Source organism: Lagenorhynchus albirostris, chromosome 3, assembly GCF_949774975.1.
Source record: "Lagenorhynchus albirostris chromosome 3, mLagAlb1.1, whole genome shotgun sequence".
Lineage (NCBI taxonomy): Eukaryota > Metazoa > Chordata > Mammalia > Artiodactyla > Delphinidae > Lagenorhynchus > Lagenorhynchus albirostris.
Window position 1 is genome coordinate 108,948,168 of NC_083097.1, and position 22,127 is coordinate 108,970,294.

At 38.7% G+C, this 22,127-nt stretch overlaps 1 protein-coding gene across 1 annotated transcript in view; it reads right to left on the minus strand.

Moving 5' to 3' along the window:
* Positions 1–1,885: 1,885 nt before the first annotated feature.
* The window catches only part of MEIKIN (meiotic kinetochore factor), a 115,465-nt gene continuing 95,223 nt past the window's right edge, over positions 1,886–22,127 (minus strand). Inside the window, exon 12 of the mRNA XM_060146342.1 lies at positions 1,886–1,930. Within this exon, the coding sequence (XP_060002325.1) occupies positions 1,886–1,930 (45 nt within the window). The remainder of the gene's footprint in view (positions 1,931–22,127) is intronic.

Sequence of the window (22,127 nt, forward strand, 5' to 3'; positions counted from 1 at the left end):
CTGGGGTGCATGTACCTTTTCGAATTATAGTTTTCTCTAGATATATGCCCAGGAGTGGAATTGTAGGATCATATGGTAGCTCCATTTTTAGTTTTTAAAGGAAACTCCATAATGTTCTCCATAGCAGCTGTACCAATTTACATTCCCACCAACAGTGTAGGAGGGTTCCACTGTAGTTTAGATTTGCATTTCTCTAATTAGCAATGTTGAGCATCTTTTCATGTGGTTTTTGGCCATCTGTATGTCTTCTTTGGAAAAATGTTTATTTAGGTCTTCTACCCATTTTTTCATTGGGTTGTTTGGTTTTTTGATACTAAGCTGCATGTGCTGTTTGTATATTTTGGAGATTAATCCCTTGTCGGTTGCATTGTTTGCAAATACTTTCTCCCATTCTGTAGGGTGTCTCTTCATTTTGTTTATGGTTTCCTTTGCTGTGCAAAAGCTTTTAAGTTTAATTAGATACCATTTGTTTATTTTTGTTCTTATTTCCATTACTCTAGGAGACAGAGCCAAAAAGATATTACTGCGACTATGTCAAAAAGCATCCTACTTATGTTTTACTCTAGGAATTTTATACTATCTGGTCTTACATTTAGGTCTTTAATCCATTTTGAGTCTATTTTTGTGCATGGTGTTAGAGAATGTTCTAATTTCATTCTTTTACATGTAGCTGTCCAGTTTTCCCAGCACCACTGATAACACTTCTGAGCACCAACAAGGTCACAAGACCCAGCCTAGCCAATCAATGTATTCCATGCCACTAGACACAGTGACTGGCTCAGAACAGGACACCGTAAATGGGCCAACAGGAAGAAAGGAATGCTGAACCTGAGATTGTGACAAAAACCCAGAATCGTTAAAGGGGGCCAAAATGGTCCCAGATTGATACTCAACCCTAGCTACACTTGTAGTAGAAACAGACACAAATCTTAGGAGGATGAGATCTCCAATTTAGGTCCATAGGATTCTCATCAAATAAGAGCAACAAAATAAATGATCAGGGTCAAGGTCAGTGTCAGAGTTGTTCTTCAAGATTCAGCTCAGAATAGTTTTAAGCAGAAATGATGGACAAAATACATTTCACATCCTCATATAATTTCACTATAACAACAAGAAAGTAAGTATGAAAGGGGCTGTAAAAAACGCTATTGGTAATTTGATAGGGATTGTCAGTTAATTTAGACAATATCCCGTCAAGCAGACCGTCTCTAGAATAAAGAAATACCGTATCTTTCAAACATGACATATCTTGTCTCTTAGAACTCAGAAGTAGAGATACATATTTATGAAGGGCTCCTCCTATTTTAAATAAAGATTATACAGAAACCTCTTCAAATGTAAAATTCATGTCATCCTCTGAAGTGGACATCTGCAATTTTCCTGCCCAGAATTCATTTTCCATCCTTCTGATACTGAACAGTACCAGAGTTTTCTTGGGAGAATCTACTCATTCAGCCCTTTGGCTGGTTGGAGAACCACTGGGAGAGACAGAAAGGTTGATGAAACCTGGACTTCACTCATGAGGAGTGCACAGGTACTGGCTTGCCCCCAGGCAGGTAAGACAGAGGTCTGCCCCAGCAGCTGCTGGGTTTCCAGCAGCCACCTCACAGCACTCCCCAACCTAAGTGAAGTGAACGCCCCAGCACAGCTCACTCCATGCCACCGCGTGGCACTGAATCTAGGGCAGCAGCTCAGGGGAAAAGACTTGACCTTGGGATGCAGAGGTGACCCGGTTCTGGGGCAGAGCCAAGGTAGAGCAGCAGTGCTGACTGCTGGTGTTTACTCAAGCAGCACCCCAGAAACAGCCCAGACTCTGACAACAGCACAGCCACTGGGTTTCCCCGCGACCACCTCGCTATGTACCCCAGCCCAAGCTGAGTGTGGCTCACTCCATGCCACACCACAGGTCTATATCTGGAGCAGCCATGACCTGGGAAAAAATGTGACGAACACAGGCAGAGCATTGGACTTCTGTAGGTACACAAGCCCTCCTTTGGGGCAAAGGTCCTGGTGCAGGGAGAAGGAAAAACAATTAAAAACAGAGCCAGCATGAGCCCAACCCTCAGGGCTTCTACTCCAGCAGCTTGGGATCACAACCCGCTGTGACTGGGTTGTGACAGCCATGCAGCAGAGAGGAAGTTCTGCCTCACAGCCTGTGCAAGTTCTAGCCCCTCCATCTCCAGCCCCACCTCCTCCAAGGTGATAGCTGCCAGCAACACTGAAGAAAGGCATGACTGGTGTCCACATCAAATCCATCCCTCCCACCAAAGGCACTGAGCACATACAGTCTACAGAGAAAAACTCCCATGTAAGAACACCTCTTCAAGACCATAACAGGTAACTGTTTGACTTAAATTCAAAGAGGCAGAGAAAGTTAAGTAAAACAAAAAGGCAGAGAAACTGCCCTCAATTGAAAGAGCAAGGGAAAAAACCCTGAAAAACAAACAAATAAAAATAAGCAATTTACCAGATAAAGAATTCAAATCATTGGTAATAAAAATGTTAACTGAACTAGGAAAAATAATTGATCTAAACACTGATCATTTTAACAAGGAAAGAGAAAATATAAAAAAGACCTCATCAGAAATGAAAAATTCAATAGTTGAAATTAAAAAACACACTAGAAGGAATGAATAGCAGACTAAGTGATACAGAAGAATGCATAAGTGACCTAGAAGATAAAATAATGTAAATCATCCAATCAGAACAGCAGAAAGAAACACAAATTTAAAAAAAAAAAAGCAACCTATGAGATCTTTAGGATAATATTAAGTGTGACAACATTCACATTATAGGGTGTCCGGAAGGAGAAGAGAGAGAAAAGGGGATTGAAAATGTATTTGAAGAAATTAGGCTGAAAACTTCGCAAATCTAGAAAAGGAAACATATATCCAGGTACAGGAAGCACAGAGGGTCCCAAACAAGATGAACCCAAACAGACCCATAGCAGGACACATCATACTTAAAATGGCAAAAGTTAAAGAGAGAATTCCAAAGGCAACAAGAGAAAAACAAAGAGTCATATACAGGGGAATCCCCTTTTTGCTATCCTCTGATTTTTCTGCAGAAACTTTGCAGGCCAGAAGGGAGCAGCATTATATTTTCAAAGTCCTAAAAGGGAAAAACCTACAACCAAGGGTACTCTATGCAGTAAGATTATCATTTAGAATAGAAGGAGAGATAAAGAGCTTCTCAAACAAGGAAAAACTATAAGAATTCATCAATATTAAACCTACTCTAAAAGAAATGTTGAAAGGTCTCTAAATGGAAAAGAAATAAGAATCTAGAGGAAAGAGAAAATTCCACTAGGAAAGGCAGGTATATAGTAAGGATTGAAGATTACTTAAATAAACCACTGTGCAGATTAAAAGACAAAATATTGTAAGAGCAACTACAACTACAATTACCAGCAAAAGGATAAGCATGAAGATGTAAAATATGACATCAAAAACACAAAATGTTGGGGAGGGGAGTAAAAAATGGAGATCTTTTAGAATGTGTTTGAACTTAAATGAATACAAGTTTAAAACAAGTAGATATAATCATGGGTCAGTATTATTTCTATGGTAACCACAAATCAGAAAGTTACAGTAGATAAAGAGAAATCAAAAAGAAATGTACCCAAGTACACTACTAAAGAAAATCATCAAACCACAATGGTAGAAACAAAAAGAAGAAGAAATCAACAGAGAACAACTACAAAAAACAACTGGAAAAAAGTAATAAAATGGTATAAGTACATACCTACAATAATTACTTTATGTGTCAATGGACTAAATGCTCCAGCCAAAAGACATAGCGTGGATGACTGGATTAAAAAAGACTCTTCAATATGCTGCCTATCTGAGGCTCACTTCAGGGCTAAAGACACACACAAAACTCAAAAACTGAAAGTGAGGGGATAGAAAATATATTTCATGTAAACAAAAACAACAAGAATGTGGGGATAGCAATACTCATATCAAACAAAATAGATTTTAAAACAAAGGCTATAACAAAGATGAAGATTAATTATCATTCACAATGATAAAGGAAACAATACAAGAAGAGGGTATTATACTCATTAACATATATGCACCCATACAGGAGCAACTACATATATAGAGCAAATACTAACAGACATAAAGAGAGAAATTAGCAATAATACAATAATAGTAGGGTACATTAACACCCCACTGGCATCAATGGACAGATCATCCAGACAGAAAATCAATAAAGAAACAGTGGTCTTCAATCCAAAAATGGGCAGAAGACCTAAATAGACATTTCTCCAAAGAAGATATACAGACTGCCAACAAACACATGAAAGAATGCTCAACATCATTAATCATTAGAGAAATGCAAATCAAAACTACAGTGAGATATCATCTCACACCAGTCAGAATGGCCATCATCAAAAAATCTAGAAACAATAAATGCTAGAGAGGGTGTGGAGAAAAGGGAACACTCTTGCACTGCTGGTGGGAATGTGAATTGGTTCAGCCACTATGGAGAACAGTATGGAGGTTCCTTAAAAAACTACAAATAGAACTACCATATGACCCAGCAATCCCACTACTGGGCATATACCCTGAGAAAACCAAAATTCAAAAAGAGTCATGTACCAAAATGTTCATTGCAGCTCTATTTACAATAGCCCGGAGATGGAAACAACCTAAGTGCCCATCATCGGATGAATGGATAAAGAAGATGTGGCACATATATACAATGGAATATTACTCAGCCATAAAAAGAAACGAAATTGAGCTATTTGTAGTGAGGTGGATAGACCTAGAGTCTGTCATACAGAGTGAAGTAAGTCAGAAAGAAAAAGACAAATACCGTATGCTAACACATATATATGGAATTTAAGAAAAAAAAATGTCATGAAGAACCTAGGGGTAAGGCAAGAATAAAGACGCAGACCTACTAGAGAATGGACTTGAGGTTATGGGGAGGGGGAAGGGTGAGCTGTGACAGGGCGAGAGAGAGTCATGGACATATACACACTAACAAACGTAGTAAGGTAGATAGCTAGTGGGAAGCAGCCGCATGGCACAGGGATATTGGCTCGGTGCTTTGTGACAGCCTGGAGGGGTGGGATAGGGAGGGTGGGAGGGAGGGAGACGCAAGAGGGAAGACATATGGGAACATATGTTTATGTATGACTGATTCACTTTGTTATAAAGCAGAAACTAACACACCATTGTAAAGCAATTATACCCCAATAAAGATGTTAAAAAAAAAAAAAAAAAGAAACAGTGGTCTTAAATAACCCAATGGACTGGTTGTACTTAATACATATCTATAGGACGCTAAATCCAAAAACAGCAGAATACACATTCTTTTCAAGTGCACATAGAAAGTGCTTGAGGATAAATCACATACTGGGCCACAAAACAAGCCTCAACAAATTTAAGGGGATAGGAATTATTATCATGTATTTTTTTCCAACCACAATGGTATGTAAATACAAATCAACTACAGAAGGAAAAATGGGAAAAGAACAAACGTGTGGAGACTAAACAACATGATACTAAAAAACCAATGGGTCTATGATGAAATCGAAGAGTAAACCAAAATTACGTCAAGGCAAATGAAATGGAAAAAAAAGTTCCCAAAATCTATGAGATGCAGCAAAAACATTTCTAAGAGGGAAGTTTATAGCAATACAGCCTTCTTCAAGAAACAAGAAAAATCTCAAATAAACAACCTAACATTCCACTTAAAAGAATTAGACAAAGAAGAACAAACAAAGCCCAAAGTCAGCAGAAGGAAGGATAAAGATTAGAGAGGAAATAAGTAAAATAGAGATAAAAACCATAGAAAAGATCAATAAAACCAAGAACTGTTTTTTTAAAAAAGATTTTAAAAATTGATAAACTTTTAGCCAGGTTCATCAAGAAGATAAAAGAGAGAACTCAAAATAATTAATGAATGGAAAAAAAATAATAATTAATGAAAGAGGAGAAATAACAACTGACAACAAAGAAATACCCCCACAAAATCATAAGATAATACTATGAACAGTTAGTATGTCCACAAATTGGACAACCTGGAAGAAACTGACAAATTTATAGAAGCATACAACCTGCCAAGACTGAACCAAAAAGCTACAAATAATTTAAACAGACCAATCACTAGAAGTGAAATAGAATCTGTAATTTAAAAAAAGCTCCCAGCAAACAAAAGTCCAGGACCAGAGAGCTTCACAAGGGAATTCTACCAAACATATAAAAAGGAATTAATACCTATCCTTCTCAAACTATTCCAAAAATTGAAGAGGAAAGAATACTCTCAATTCATTCTATAAGGCCACCATTGCCCTGATACCAAAAGCAGACAAAGACACTACAAAAAAAAGAAAATTACAGGCCAATATCTTTGATGAATATAGATGCAAAAATCCTCAACAAAATATCAGCAAACCAAATCCAGTAATATATAAAAAGGATCATATACATGATCAAGTTGGATTTATTCTAGGGTCACAAGGACAGTTCAATATTCGTAAATCAATCAATGTGATACACCCCAATAACAAAAGCAAAGATAAAAATCACATGATCATCTCAATAGACACAGAAAAAGCATTTGACCAGATTCAACATCCATTCGTGATAAAAACTCTCATCAAAGTGGGTACAGAGGGAACATATCTCAACTTAATAAAAGCCATTTACAACAAGCCCACAGCTAATATCATACTCAATGGTGAAAAGCTGAAAGTCTTTCCTCTAAAATCAGAAAGAACACAGTGGGCAGAAGATGCCCACTCCCACCAATTCTATTTAACATAGTAATGGAAGTCCTAGCCACAGCAATAAGGTAAGAAAAACAAAGAAAATGTATCCAAATTGGAAGAGAAGAGGTAATACGATACTTCGTATAGAAAATCCTGAAGCCTCTACACCAAAATTATTAGCAATAATAAATGAATTTAGTAAAGTTGCATGACATGAGATTAATATACAGAAATCTGTTGCATTTCTATACACAAAGTAAAAAGAACCAAAAACAATCCTGTTTAAACACACAGAAAATAAAATAACTAGGAACAAAATTAACCAAGGAGGTGAAAGACCTATACTCTAAAAACTATAAAACATTGATGAAAGAAACTGAAGATGATACAAAGAAATGAAAAGATATCCTGTGCTCTTGGATTGGAAGAATTAATATTTTTAAAATGGCCATACTACCCAAATCAATCTACAGATTTGATGCAATTCCTATCAAAATAAACATGACATTTTTCACATAACTAGAACAAATAGTCCTAAAAGTCATATGGAACAACAAAAAGACCCTGAGTTGCCAAAATAATCTTGGGAAAAAAGAACAAAGCTGGAGGTATAACCTTTCAGACTATACTACAAAGTTACAGTAATCAAAACAGCAGAGTAGTGGCACAAAAAGAGACACATAGATCAATGGAACAGAATAAAAAGCACAGAAATAAACCTACACAACTATGGTCAATTAATCTATGACAAAGGACACAAGAATATACAGTGGAGAAAAGACAATCTCTTCAACAAGTGGTTCTGGGGGAAAATGAACAGCTACACGTAAAAGAATGAAATTAGAACATTTTCTAACACCGTTTACAAAAATACAAAATTACAAAATGGATTAAAGACCTAAATACAAGACCAGAAACCATAAAACTCCTAGAAGAAAACAAAGGTAGAACACTCTTTTACATAAATAGTGGCAATATTTTTTGAAAATGTCTCCTAAGGCAAAGAAATAGAAGCAAAAACAAACTAATGGGGCCTAAGTAAACTTAAAAGCTTTTGCATAGTAAAGGAAACCATAAACAAAATGAAAATACAACCTACAGAATGGGAGAAAATATTTGCAAATAATATGACCAACAAGGGGTTAATATCCAAAATATATAAACAGATCATAAAACTCAATATCAATAAAAACAAACAACCCAATCAAAAAATGTCTAGAAGACTTAAATAGACATTTTTCCAAAGAAGACATACAGATGGCTAACAGGCATATGAAAAGATGCTCATCATCGCTAATTATTAAAGAAATGCAAATTGAAACAACAATAAGATATCACCTCACATCTGTCAGAATGGCTATCATCAAAAAGTCTACAAAAAACAAATGTTGGAGATGATATGGAGAAAAGGGAACCCTTGTGCACTGTTGGTGGGAATGTAAATTGGTGCGGCCATTATGGAAAACAGTATGGTGGTTCCTCAAAAAGAAAAAATTGAACTACCATTTGATCCAGCAATTTCATTCCTGGGTATATGTGCAGAAAAAATGAAAACACTAATTTGAAAAGATACATGCACCACAATGTTCACAGCACCACTATTTACAATTCCTAAGACATGTAAGCAACCCAAGTGTCCGTTGACAGATAAATGGATAAAGAAGATGCAATATATACATATACACACACACACACACACACACACACATATATATATAAAATGAACCATTAGCCATAAAAAAGAATGAAATTCTGTCATTTGCAGCAATATGGATGGACCTAGAGAATATTATACTTCATGAAATAAGTCAGACCAAGAAAGACAAATACTTTATGACATCTCTTATATGTGGAATCTAAAAAAATAATAATACAAATGAATATATATACACAAAACAGAAATAGACTGACAGATATAGAAAACAAACTTGTGGTTATCAAAGTGGAGATGGCAGGGGAGAGGGACAAATTAGGGGGACTGGAGTAACATAAAAACTACTATGTATAAAATAGATTAACAACAAGGATACATTGTAGAGCACAGGGATTATAGCCATTATTTTACAATAACTTATAATGGGGGTACAGTCTGCAAAAACACTGAATCACTATCTATACGACTGAAAATAGTATAATATTTTAAATCAACTCTACTTCAATACAAACAATTAATTACTTTTAAAAATTAAAATAAGATAAAATCAGCAAAAGGAAAAGGCACATAGGGTGGAGTCCAGAAGAAAAGTCATACAGAACTGAATTCAGGAGGATAGGCTTCCAGTTGTCCACTCCTAGTTGAAGTCACATGGAGAACACTTATTTCTCCCATGTACAAAGTACTGCCAACCAGGGAAGCTCAGTGAGCTTTGTCATCAGGGTTTCTATTTGGAGTCAGTCACATAAGCATGCAGTGCCTGCATGACTGACCTCAGCTACTCAGACCCCAGTCCCCCAGAGGTCAAACTGATACAAGGTGGCCCAAAGCCTCAGGCAACAAAAACAGGTGTTTACCATAAATCACTTGCTAGCATAAACTATCTGGCCTGGCTCAGAACATACAAAAACACTGTTATCAGTCAGGATATGCCAGGGGCTCAGAGGTCATCTCCCAGGAGCCTCACCACAGGATAGGCCTGAGGACCTTGGGAAAGTGCAGGCCTGATGATCTAATCCTTTCCTGAATACATATAATATACAAGGAAATGACAATTAGGGTAATAGAAGAGTCCCAACAGCAGTATGTAAGAGAGAAGACAGTGGAATGATAGCATCACAGAGCAGAGAGAAAAATCGCTCTCAACAAAGAAGTATGTACCCAATAGATGCAGAAAAATTTTTTAATAAAAATCACATTCACATCATAGCAAACTAGAAATAAGGGGAAGTTCTCAACCTAGTAAAGGATATTGGTAGTCCTGAGTATTGTTTCTCAAAGACTTTTTATTTTTCGTGGAGAATATACACCTCCTATTCCCCTTCTGATTCAGTAAGGACACGTGAGTATTTCTGGCCAATGAGTTTCTATTGCGGCCTCTCCCGTTGCGAAGCACAGGTTCCAGACGCGCAGGCTCAGCGGCCATGGCTCACGGGCCCAGCCGCTCTGCGGCATGTGGGATCTTCCCAGACCAGGGCACGAACCCGTGTCCCCTGCATCAGCAGGCAGACTCTCAACCACTGCGCCACCAGGGAAGCCCTGGCCAATGAGTTTAGAGCAGAAGTAATGAATGTCATTTCCAGGCCAGAATATTTAATTGCCAATGTAAGAAGACATTCCAGAGTTTTCTTTTTTTTTTTACTGGCATAATTTCTAGCAATATTCAAGATGCAGGCTGCTCTATGAGCAGGGCCCTAGGTCAACCCAATGGACATAGAGCATGATCAAGAAATGAACCTTTATTCTTTCAGCTGCTAAAATTCTTTTACTTGCTTCTTACCACAGGTTATCCAGCTTAGTACAAGTTATCTATAAAATAAGGGATAGCTTTTTTTTTAACATCTTTATTGGAGTATAATTGCTTTACAGTGTTGTGTTAGTTATTGCTTTATAACAAACTGAATCAGCTATATGCATACATATATCACCATATCCCCTCCCTCTTGCGTCTCCCTCCCACCCTCCTTATCCCACCCCTCTAGGTAGTTGCAAAGTACCGAGCTGATCTCCCTGTGCCATGCAGCTGCTTCCCACTAGCTATTTTACATTTGGTAGTGTATATATGTCAGTGCTACTCTCTCACTTTCATCCCAGCTTGCCTTATCCCCTCCTGTGTCAAGCCAATTCTCTATGTCTGTGTCTTTATTCCTGTCCTGCCCCTAGGTCCATCAGAACCATTTTTTTTTAAGATTCCATATATATGTGTTAGCATATGGTATTTGTTTTTCTATTTCTGACTTACTTCACTCTGTATGACAGAACCTAGGTCCATCTACCTCACTACAAATAACTCAATTTCATTTCTTTTTATGGCTGAGTAATATTCCATTGTATATATGTGCCACATCTTCTTTATCCATTCATCTGTCATTGGACACTTAGGTTGCTTCCATGTCCTGGCTATTGTAAATAGTGCTGCAATGAACATTGTGTCACATGACTCTTTCTGAATTATGGTTTTCTCAGGGTCCATGCCCAGTAGTGGGATTGCTGGGTCATATAGTAGTTCTATTTTTAGTTTTTTAAGGAACCTCCATACTGTTCTCCATAGTGGCTGTATCAATTTACATTTCCACCAACAGTGCAAGAGGGTTCCCTCTTCTCCACACCCTCTCCAGCATTTATTGTTTGTAGATATTTTGATGATGGCCATTCTGACTGCTGTGAGGTGATACCTCATGGTAGTTTTGATTTACATTTCTCTAATAATTAGTGATGTTGAGCATCTTTTCATACGTTTGTTGGCAATCTGTATATCTGCTTTGGAGAAATGAGTATTTATGTCTTCGGCCCATTTTTGGATTGGGTGGTTTGTTTTTTTGATATTGAGCTCCATGAGCTGACTGTATATTTTGGAGATTACTCCTTTGTCAGTTGCTTTGTTTGTAAATATTTTCTCCCATTCTGAGGGTTCCCTTTTCATCTTGTTAATGGTTTCCTTTACTGTGCAAAAGCATTTAAGTTTCATTAGGTCCCATTTGTTTATTTTTCTTTTTATTTCCATTTCTCCAGGAGGTGGATCAAAAAGGATCTTGCTGTGATTTATGTCACAGAGTGTTCTGCCTATGTTTTCCTCTAAGAGTTTGACAGTGTCTTGCCTTACATTTAGATCTTGAATCCATTTGGAGTTTATTTTTGTGTATGGTGTTAGGAAGTGTCCTAATTTCATTCATTTACATGTAGCTGTCCAGTTTTCTCAGCACCACTTATTGCAGAGGCTGTCTTTCTCCACTGTATACTCTTCCTCCTTTATCAAAGATAAGGTGATAATACATGCATGGGTTTATCTCTGGGCTTTCTATCCTGTTCCATTGCTCTATATTTCTGTTTTTGTGCCAGTACCATACTGTCTTGATTACTGTAGCTTTGTAGTATAGTCTGAAGTCTGGGAGCCTGATTCCTCCAGCTCTGTTTTTCTTTCTCAAGATTGTTTTGGCTATTCGGGGTCTTTTGTGTTTCCATACAAATTGTGCAATTTTTTGTTCTACTTCTGTGAAAAATGCCATTGGTAGTTTGATAGGGATTGCACTGAATCTGTAGACTGCTTTGGGTAGTATAGGCATTTTCACAATGTTGATTCTTCCAATCCAAGAACATGGTACATCTCTCCATCTGTTTGTATCATCTTTAATTTCTTTCATCAGTGTCTTATAGTTTTTTGCATATAGGTCTTTTTTCTCCTTAGGTAGGTTTATTCCCAGATATTTTATTCTTTTTGTTGCAATGGTAAATGGGAGTGTTTCCTTAATTTCTCTTTCAGATATTTGATCATTAGTGTATAGGAATGCCAGATATTTCTGTGAATTAATTGTGTATCCTGCAACTTTACCAAATTCATTGATTAGCTCTAGTAGTTTTCTGGTAGCCTTTTTAGGATTCTCTATGTATAGTATCATGTCATCTGCAAACTGTGACAGTTTTACTTCTTCTTTTCCAGTTCGGATTCCTTTTATTTCTTTTTCTTCTCTTATTGCTGTGGGTAAAACTTACAAAACTCTGTTGAATAAGAGTGGTGAGAGTGGGCAACCTTGTCTTGTTCCTGATCTTTGAGGAAATGGTTTCAGTTTTTCACCACTGAGAACAATGTCGACTGTGCGCTTGTCATATATGGCCTTTATTATGTTGAGGTAGGTTCCCCCTATGCCTACTTTCTGGAGAGTTTTTATCATAAATTGATGTTGAATTTTGTCAAAAGCTGTTTCTACATCTATTGAGATGATCATATGGTTTTTATCCTTCTGTGTGTTAATATAGTGTATCACAATGATTGATTTGCATATATTGAAGAATCTTTGCATTCCTGGGATAAACTCCACTTGATCATGGTGTATGATCCTTTTAATGTGCTGTTGGATTCTGTTTGCTAGTATTTTGTTGAGGATTTTTGTATCTATGTTCATCAGTGATACTGGCCTGTAGTTTTCTTTCTTTGTAACATCTTTGTCTGGTTTTGGTATCAGGATGATGGTGGTCTCGTAGAATGAGTTTGGGAGTGTTCCTCCCTCTGCTATATTTTGGAAGAGTTTAAGAAGGATAGGTGTTAGATCTTCTGTAAATGTTTGATAGAATTTGTCTGTGAAGCTATCTGGTCCTAGGCTTTTGTTTGTTGGAATGTTTTTAATCACAGTTTCAATTTCAGCGCTTGTGATTGGTCTGCTTGTATTTTCTATTTCCTCCTGGTCCTGTCTTGGAAGGTTGTGCTTTTCTGAGAATTTGTCCATTTCTTCCAGGTTTTCCATTTTATTGGCATATAGTTGCCTGTAGTAATCTCTCCTGAGCCTTTGTATTTCTGCAATGTCAGTTGTTACTTCTCCTTTTTCATTTCTAATTCTGTTGGTTTGAGTCTTTTTTTTTTTTTTTTGGTGAGTCTGGCTAATGGTTTATCAATTTTGTTTATCTTCTCAAAGAACCAGCTTTTAGTTTTATTGATCTTTGCTACTGTTACCTTCATTTACTTCTGATCTGATCTTTATGATTTCTTTCCTTCTGCTAATGTTGGGGGTTTTTTTGTTCTTCTTTCTCTAACTGCTTTAGGTGTAAGGTTAGGTTGTATGGGGCTTTTTTTGTTTTTGAGGTAGGACTGTATTGCTATAAACTTTCCTCTTAGAATTGCTTTTGCTGCATCCCATAGGTTTTGGGTCATCGTGTTTTCATTGTCATTTGCTTCTAGGTATTTTTTGATTTCTCCTTTGATGTCTTCAGTGATCTCTTGTTACTCAGTAGTGTATTGTTTAGCTTCTGTGTGTTTGTATTTCTTACAGATTTTTTCCTATAATAGATATGTAGTCTCATAGCATTGTGGTCAGAAAACATACTTGATACGATTTCAATTTTCTTAAATTTACCAAGGCTTGATTTGTGACCCAAGATATTATCTATCCTGGAAAATGTTCCATGAGCACTTGAAAAGAAAGCATATTCTGTTGTGTTTGGATGGAATGTCCAATGTCCTATAAATATCAATTACGACCATCTTGTTTAATGTATCTTTTTTTTTTTTTTTTTTTTTTGTGGTATGCAGGCCTCCCACTGCTACAGCCTCTCCCGTTGCGGAGCACAGGCTCTGCACACGCAGACCCACTGGCCATGGCTCACGGGCCCAGCCGCTCTGCAGCACGTGGGATTCTCCTGGACCGGGGCACAAACCTGTGTCCCCTGCATCGGCAGGCAGACCCTCAACCACTGCGCCACCAGGGAAGCCCTAATGTATCATTTAAAGCTTGTGTTTCCTTATTTATTTTCATTTTGGATGATCTGTCCATTGGTGAAAGTGGGGCATTAAAGTCCCCTACTATGATTGTGTTACTGTCGACTTCCCCTTTTATGGCTGTTAGCATCTGCCTTATGTATTGAGGTGCTCCTATGTTGGGTGCATAAATATTTACAATTGTTATATCTTCTTCTGGGATTGATCCATTGATCACTATGTAGTGTCATTCTTTGTCTCTTGTAATAGTCTTTATTTTAAAGTGTATTCTGTCTGATATGAGTATTGCTACTGCACCTTTCTTTTGATTTCCATTTGTATGGAATATCTTTTTCCATCCCCTCACTTTCAGTCTGTATGTGTCTCTAGGTCTGAAGTGGGTCTCTTGTAGACAGCATATCTACAGGTCTTGTTTTTGTATCCATTCAGCCAGTCTATGTCTTTTGGTTGGAGCATTTAATCTATTTACATTTAAGGTAATTATCGATAGTATGTTCCTATTACCATTTTCTTAATTGTTTTTGGTTTGTTATTGTAGGTCTTTTCCTTCTCTTGTGTCTCCCGCCTAGAGAAGTTCCTTTAGCACTTTGTTGTAAAGCTGGTTTGGGGGTGCTGAATTCTCTTATCTTTTGCTTATCTGTAAAGGTTTTAATTTCTCCATCAAATCTGAATGAGATCCTTCCTGGGAAGAGTAATCTTGTTTGTAGGTTTTTCCCTTTCGTCACTTTAAATATGTCCTGCCACTCCCTTCTGGCTTGCTTTCTACTGAAAAATCAGCTGTTAACCTTATGGGAATTCCTTTGTATGTTATTTGTTCCTTTTCCCTTGTTGCTTTTAATATGTTTTCTTTGTATTTAATTTTTGATAGTTTGATTAATATGTGTCTCGGCAAGTTTTTCTTTAGGTTTCTCCTGTATGGTACTCTCTGTGCTTCCTGGACTTGATTATTTCCTTTCCCATGTTAGGGACGTTTCTCTACTATAATCTCTTTAAAGATTTTCTCAGACCCTTTCTTTTCCTCTTCTTATTCTGGGACCCCTATAATTTGAATGTTGGTGTGTTTAATGTTGTCCCAGAGGTCTCTGAGACTGTCCTCAATTCTTTTCATTCTTTTTTCTTTATTTTGCTCCCTGGCAGTTATTTCCGCCATTTTATCTTCCAGTTCACTTATCAGTTCTTCTGCCTCAGTTATTCTGTTATTGATTCCTTCTAGAGTATTTTTAATTTCAGTAATTTTGTTGTTCATCACTGTTTGTTTGCTCTTTAGTTCTTCTAGATCCTTGTTAAATGTTACTTGTATTTTCTCCATTCTGTTTCCGAGATTTTGGATCATCTTTACTATCATTACTCTGAATTCTTTTTCAGGTAATTTGCCTATTTCACCTTCATTTATTTGGTCTTGTAGGTTTTTACCTTGCTCCTTCGACTGTAACATATTTTTTTGTCGTTTCAATTTTTTTTTTTAAATGGGTGGTGCTATATGCCTGTCTTACTGGTTGTTTGGCCTGAGACATCCAGCACTGGAGTTTGCAGGTAGTTAGACAGAGCTGGGTCTTGGTGCTGACATGAGGACCTCCAGGAGGCCTCACTCCGATTAATATTCCCTGGGGTCTGAGGTTCCCTGTTCGTCCAGCAGTTTGGACTCAGAGCTCCCACCACAGGAGCTCAGGCCCAACCTCCCCCATGGGAACCAAGATCCCACAAGGTTCGTGGCACAGTGAAAAAAAAAGAAAAAAAAAGGAAGAAAGAAAGAAAAATGGAGCAGTAAAATATCAAAGAATAAAAAACAAAATAAAATTAGAAAGATAAAGAATATATTAGGAAAAATAAAACTGTAATTGAAACAACTGCAACAAGGTAAAATAAAACCACAGGAAGAAAAAGAAAAAAAGGGGGGGGCAACAAGCTAAAAGGAGAGATCACTAACACAGTATAAAGTAAAATAAAATTAGAAAAATAAAAGATTTATTAGGAAAAATATAAAGAATCAACAATAATGAATCAACAAGTTCCGTGGTGGCGCAGTGGTTGAGAATCCACCTGCCAATGCAAGAGACATGGGTTCAATCCCTGGTCCGGGAAGATCCCACATGCCGCAGAGCAACTAAGCCCGTGCGCCACAACTACTGAGCCTGTGCTCTAGAGCCCGCAAGCCACAAGTACTGAGCCTGTGCGCTGCAACTACTGAAGCCCACGTACCTAGAGCCCACGTTCCACAACGAGAAGCCACCGAAATAAGCTCACACACCACAACAAACAGTAGCCCCCACTCGCCGCAACAAGAGAAAGCCCACTCACAGCAACAAAGATCCAATGCAGCCATAAATAAATAAATATTTATTTTAAAAAACCAAGAAAAAACACCAAAATAAAACAAGGTAAAACAGCACCCCAATCAATAAAACAAGGTAAAATAGCACCCCGAACTAAAAGAGGAAAAAAGAAAAGGAAAAAGAAAAAAAAGCCTTGGCTATGGGGGCAGAGTTTAGGCAGGGGGTGGAACTTAGGCAGGGCCAGGGTTTAGTGTGGGGCAGGACCTAGGTGGGTAGGGTGGTGACGTTTGAGACTGGGGCGGGGCCTAGGCGGGCGATGTTCAAGTGTGGGGCGGTCCTCTGCTTAGGAGCTGTGTGGAAGGGGAGAGGCAGCATGTCCAAAGGAGAGCCTCTGGAGTGTGGGGTTCCGGAGTTTGGAGGTAGGGCCCTGGGTGGAGGTGTAGGGGTGGGGCTTGGGCTCCGCACAGCAGGAGGGAGGCTCTGAATGCAGAGGATTAGGCCTAGGAGTCCAACAGGTTTCTGGGACAGGGAAAGTACTGGCTCCGTTCCCTTCCGTTCCTTCGCACCCCTCTCCTACTGTCTCCCCAGGGTCTCCCCCATTGCTGCTGGACCCCGAATAGTGGGTGGGTACTGCTGGGTGTAGGGACTCCTTCCCTCCCCCAGCCACCCCTCAGGGGTGCCATCCTGGAGGTCTGGCCTTTACTTTTGCTCCGCCTTCCCTCCCTCCCACTCCCCTCAGGACTCCCACAGCTGGAGGGGGCCTAGGTGGGCAGAGGATCAGGCCCAGGATCCCAGCAGGTTCTTGGGGGTCCAAGCGGGCAGGGGAACACCGGCTACACTCCCTTTTGATCCTCTGCCCTCCCAATGGTTCTAAAATTTCCCCCTTTGGGCATGGGATCCCTTCCCCTCCTCCAGCCGCCCTCAGGGTGCCAGTCCTGCCCCGCCTCCACTTCTCCTCCCCCTTCACTCCCCCCATGCCCCATGTCCTACCCGGTCACTGGGGTTTCCTCCTGTCCCCTTAGCTGTCTGTGGTACCCCATGGGTGCCTGGTAGGTGCCCTAATTGTGAGGAGATGCAAATTCCGCGTCTTCCTAGTACACCATCTTGACTCGCCCCAACAGTGAAACCTTTTAAACAATTTCCCTTAAGATCTCAAATAAGAAATATGTTGTACTGGAGGACTTATCCAGGATAATAAGGGACAATTCTCATGGAAAAAACAAAATTGTTATTATGCACAGATGATATGACTGTCTACATAGAAATCCAAAAGAATCCATATACATATATTAGCATTAATAAGATTTAGCAGAGTGCTGGCTCTGCTAAATATATACAAGTCATTTGTATTTCTATACTCTATAAACAAAAAGTTAAAAATGAAATTATGAAAAGACATCATTTACCATAGCATCAAATAATATAATGTACATAGGAATATGTTTAACAAAAAAAATACAAGGTCATTCTGGTTAAAATAATAAAACTTTATTGAAAAATATTGAGGAACACTTAAATAAATCAGGAAATATATAATGTTCATGGAATGAAAGATTTAGTAAAGATGTTAGTAATAAAAATAAAAGTAGAGCTTCCCTGGTGGCGCAGTGGTTGAGAGTCCGCCTGCCGATGCAGGGGACACGGGTTCGTGCCCCAGTCCGGGAAGATCCCACATGCCACGGAGCGGCTGGGCCCGTGAGCCATGGCCACTAAGCCTGCGCGTCCGGAGCCTGTGCTCCGCAACGGGAGAGGCCACAACAGTGAGAGGCCCATGTACCGCAAAAAAAATAAATAAATAAATAAAATAAAATTAGAGGAATGAATGGCACAAATCTCAGGACAGTCATTATTTATGGGAGAGGGTTAATGGAATCATAGTGAGACTCCTCGGGTTTCGGGGGGGGCGATATTTGTAATGTTCTATTTAATTGTCTGCATGGTAGGAGAGCACAAGGGTGTTCATCTATTTTTTTCCATACATGTACTCTTTTATGAATGCTATATTTACATAAAGAGAAGGCAGTCGAATTCCCAGACCTACTCTCCTACTTCTTGTAACTGCTCTTCTCCAACTCAATCAAAAGACTGTAGGACTTGTCTATGAAAATGGTATAACAGATGGTTTCCTCTCTAAGGAATTTCCAGAAGTTGAAGTGGGAGGTACTGTACTAAAAGTAAGTGGTGCTGGGCTTCCCAGATGGTACAGTGGTTAAAAATCCACCTGCCAATGCAGGGGACGTGGGTTTGAGCCCTGGTCCAGGAAGATCCCACATGCCGTGGAGCAACTAACCCCGTATGCCACAACTACTGAGCCTGCACTCTAGAGCACATGAGCCACAACTACTGAGCCCGTGTGCCACAACTACTGAAGCCCACGTACCTAGAGCCCATGCTCCACAAGAGAAGCCACTGCAATGAGAAGCCCGTGCACTGCAACGAAGAGTAGCCCCTGCTTGCCACAACTAGAGAAAAGCCCACACACAGCAACAAAGATCCAACTCAGCCAAAAATAAAAAAATATATAAAATAAATAAATGTATTTATTTATTTATTTGCAGTATGCAGGCCTCTCACTGTTGTGGCCTCTCTTGTTGCGGAGCACAGGCTCCGGACGCACAGGCTCAGCAGACATGGCTCACGGGCCTAGGTGCTCCGCGGCATGTGGGATCTTCCCGGACCATGGCACGAACCCGTGTCCCCTGCATCGGCAGGCGGACTCTCAACCACTGCACCACCAGGGAAGCCCAATAAATGTATTTATTTAAAAAAAAGAAATTTGGGACAAGAAGGAAAGTAGATTACCAGCTTAATCTAATCTTTCAGATTGCTTCTATTTTTCTCTTTTTTCTTTGAATTTTATTTTATTTATTTTTTTAGACAGCAGTTTCTTATTAGTTATCCATTTTATACATATTAGTGTATATATGTCAATCCCAATCTCCCAATTCATCACAAAAGTGGTGCTGAGACTCCCAACCCTAAGAGGCTTTTATCCTCCAGGCAAGAGATTGAAAGATTTTGCTCTCTGCAGTCCAAAAGGAAAGAGCTAATATTGCTGATACAAGTAAAAGGTTCAGCAAAATCACCCTACAATGAATTTCACAGTTGACAAGCTCTACCCAGGAACTAGGGTGTCCAATCAGCTTTTTAGATCCACAATCTTAAATATGAGTAGAGAGAGAAAGAAAGAAAGAGAGAAAAAGAAAGAAAGGAAGGAGGGAAGGAAGGAAGGAAGGAAGGAAGGAAGGAAGGAAGAAAGAAAGAAAGAAAGAAAGAAAGAAAGAAAGAAAGAAAGAGAGAGAGAGAGAAAGAGAGAAAGAGAAAGAAGGATGGAAGGAAGAAGGGGAGGGAGGGAGGAAAGGAGGGAGAGAAGGAGGGAGAGAGGGAGAAGAGAAGAACAGAGGGGATGGGAGGAAAGAAGAGAGGAAAAGAGGGAAAAAGAAGAAAATTAAAGAAAAGAAGGAAGGATACATCTTGGAGGAAACAGAGACTACAATAGTAAAAGAAAACATCAACATTAGCTAATTAACATTACAAGGTATGGCAACCATGAAACAAGTATATTATAAAGTGACATCCAGAGAACAAAAAGGAGCTCTTGTACATTACAAATATTATAGCATTAATGCAAAATCTTCAATATAAGATGTGGAAGATAAAACTGAGGGAATCTCCCAGAAAGTAGAACAAAAGGATAAAGAGATTATTTTAAAGATAAGAATTTGAAAGGGCTGGTACAGGAAGTCCACTATGCAAATAATAGATGTTCCAGAAAAAAGAGAAAGAACAGAGAGAAGGAGATTATCAATGAGATAATATGAAAAAAAATCCCCAAACCAAAGTGTTTATGCTTCCAGGTTAAAAGAATCCACCATGTTCTAGCATAATACATGGACAAAAACCTATACCAAGGAACATGATCATGAAATTTCAAGACACTGAGGATAAGGAGAAGATCCTTCTGACCTCCACAGAGGAAAAACTGTTCATTAATAAAAGACTAGGAACAAGAATGATTCTCAAAATAATACTGAAAACCAGAAATATAATAGAATTATGCTAGCAAAGAAAATTATTTCCAACCTAGAATTCCCCAACCAGCTTAAACTACCAATCATATGTGAGGATGGAATAAAAAGATTTTCAATCTCTAACAATTTCTATACCATGTTCACTTTCTCAGGAGGCTAATGGATGATCACTTCCACCAAAATACGGCAGAAAGAGAAAGCTACAGGACAGAAGAAACAGGAGAGAGGCAAAGTAAATTCTTAGGATCATTGTATAGGGAGATCCTAGGAAGATAACTATGCCCCAGGCATAGTTGAAATTCAGAGAAAACTTCATGAAACTGAAAATCCTGAGGGGCCACATGGATAACCGGCAAAGAGTTTAGGATTGATTAGACAGAAAAACAAGAAGACAAGTTATGGGTTGAATTGTGGCCTCCCAAACAAAGATATGTTGAAGTCCTAACCCTCAATACTTGTGAAGGTGACCTAATTTGAAAATAGGGTCTTTGCAGATTTAATCAAGATAAGGTCATTAGAAGTGGGCCTTAATCCAGTATGACTGCTATCCTTCAAAGAAGAGGAAAATTTGGACACAAAACACACATGGAGAATGCCATAAGAAGACAAAGAAACACACAGACAGCCATACAAAGATAGAGGCAGAGATTGGAGATATGCTGCCACAAACCAATAAATGCCTGGGGCTAAGAGAAGCCAGAAGAGGGAAGGAAGGATCCTCCCCTCGAGGCTTCAAAGGGAATATGGCCCTGCCAGCACCTTGATTTGAGACTACTAGCTTCCAGAACTGTGAAAGAATAAATTTCTGTTCTTTCAAGAAGCCACCTAGCTTATGGTACTTTTTTACTGGAGCTCTAGGGAACTAATACAACAAGTAAACAAGATAAGTATTTACTCCAGAAAAAACAAGGAAAAGTGGTCATAGTTTACCAAATACCATAAATAGGGTAGGACCTCCATTGATTTTAAGGTTTATGAAACTGAATTGGAGAAAAACTTATTAAGTCTCAGTCTCATAAAACATCCATTTTCAGAGTACCTGGGGGGAAAAAAAGGAAAATCTTTTCTCTGTCATCCACCATCTGACTCCAGGGCTGACATTCACCTGAGGTTCCTATCTGTACTAGTTGTTTATAGTTTGAGGTTGATTGATTGGGCCAACATCCATTTTGATAGATTGGTGCTCTGTACCCCTGCCTGAACCATTAAGTATTTTGAAAATAAACCTTTTCCCAACTCAAAGACTCAGTGCATTTCCAGAATGAAAATCTTCTATATATGTAACTGATATTTAAGGTTGCTTTGATTTCCAGTATTTTTTAAAAAATATCTATTATTTATTTTGGCTACACCAGGTCTTAGTTGCATCATGTGGGATCTTTGTTGCAGCATGCTGGATGTTTTAGTTGCAGTATGCAGACTTCTTCTTAGTTGTGGCATGGGGACTTCTTAGTTTTGGCACGTGGACTACTAGTTGTGTCATGCAGACTCTTAGTTGTGGCATGAATGTGGGATCTAGTTCCCTGACCAGGGATCAAACCTGGGCCCCCTGCATTGGGAGCATGGAGTCTTACCCACCGGACCACCAGGGAAGTCCCTGATTTCCAGATTTTGAAGGAAAAACTTGGAAAGTGCTATCAAAATATAGAGAAAAAGGACCAAAAGAGGCAAACAATGAGAGAAAAGATAGATCAATACAGAAAACAACAAAAAAGTTAAAATAAAGATTATTTGTATT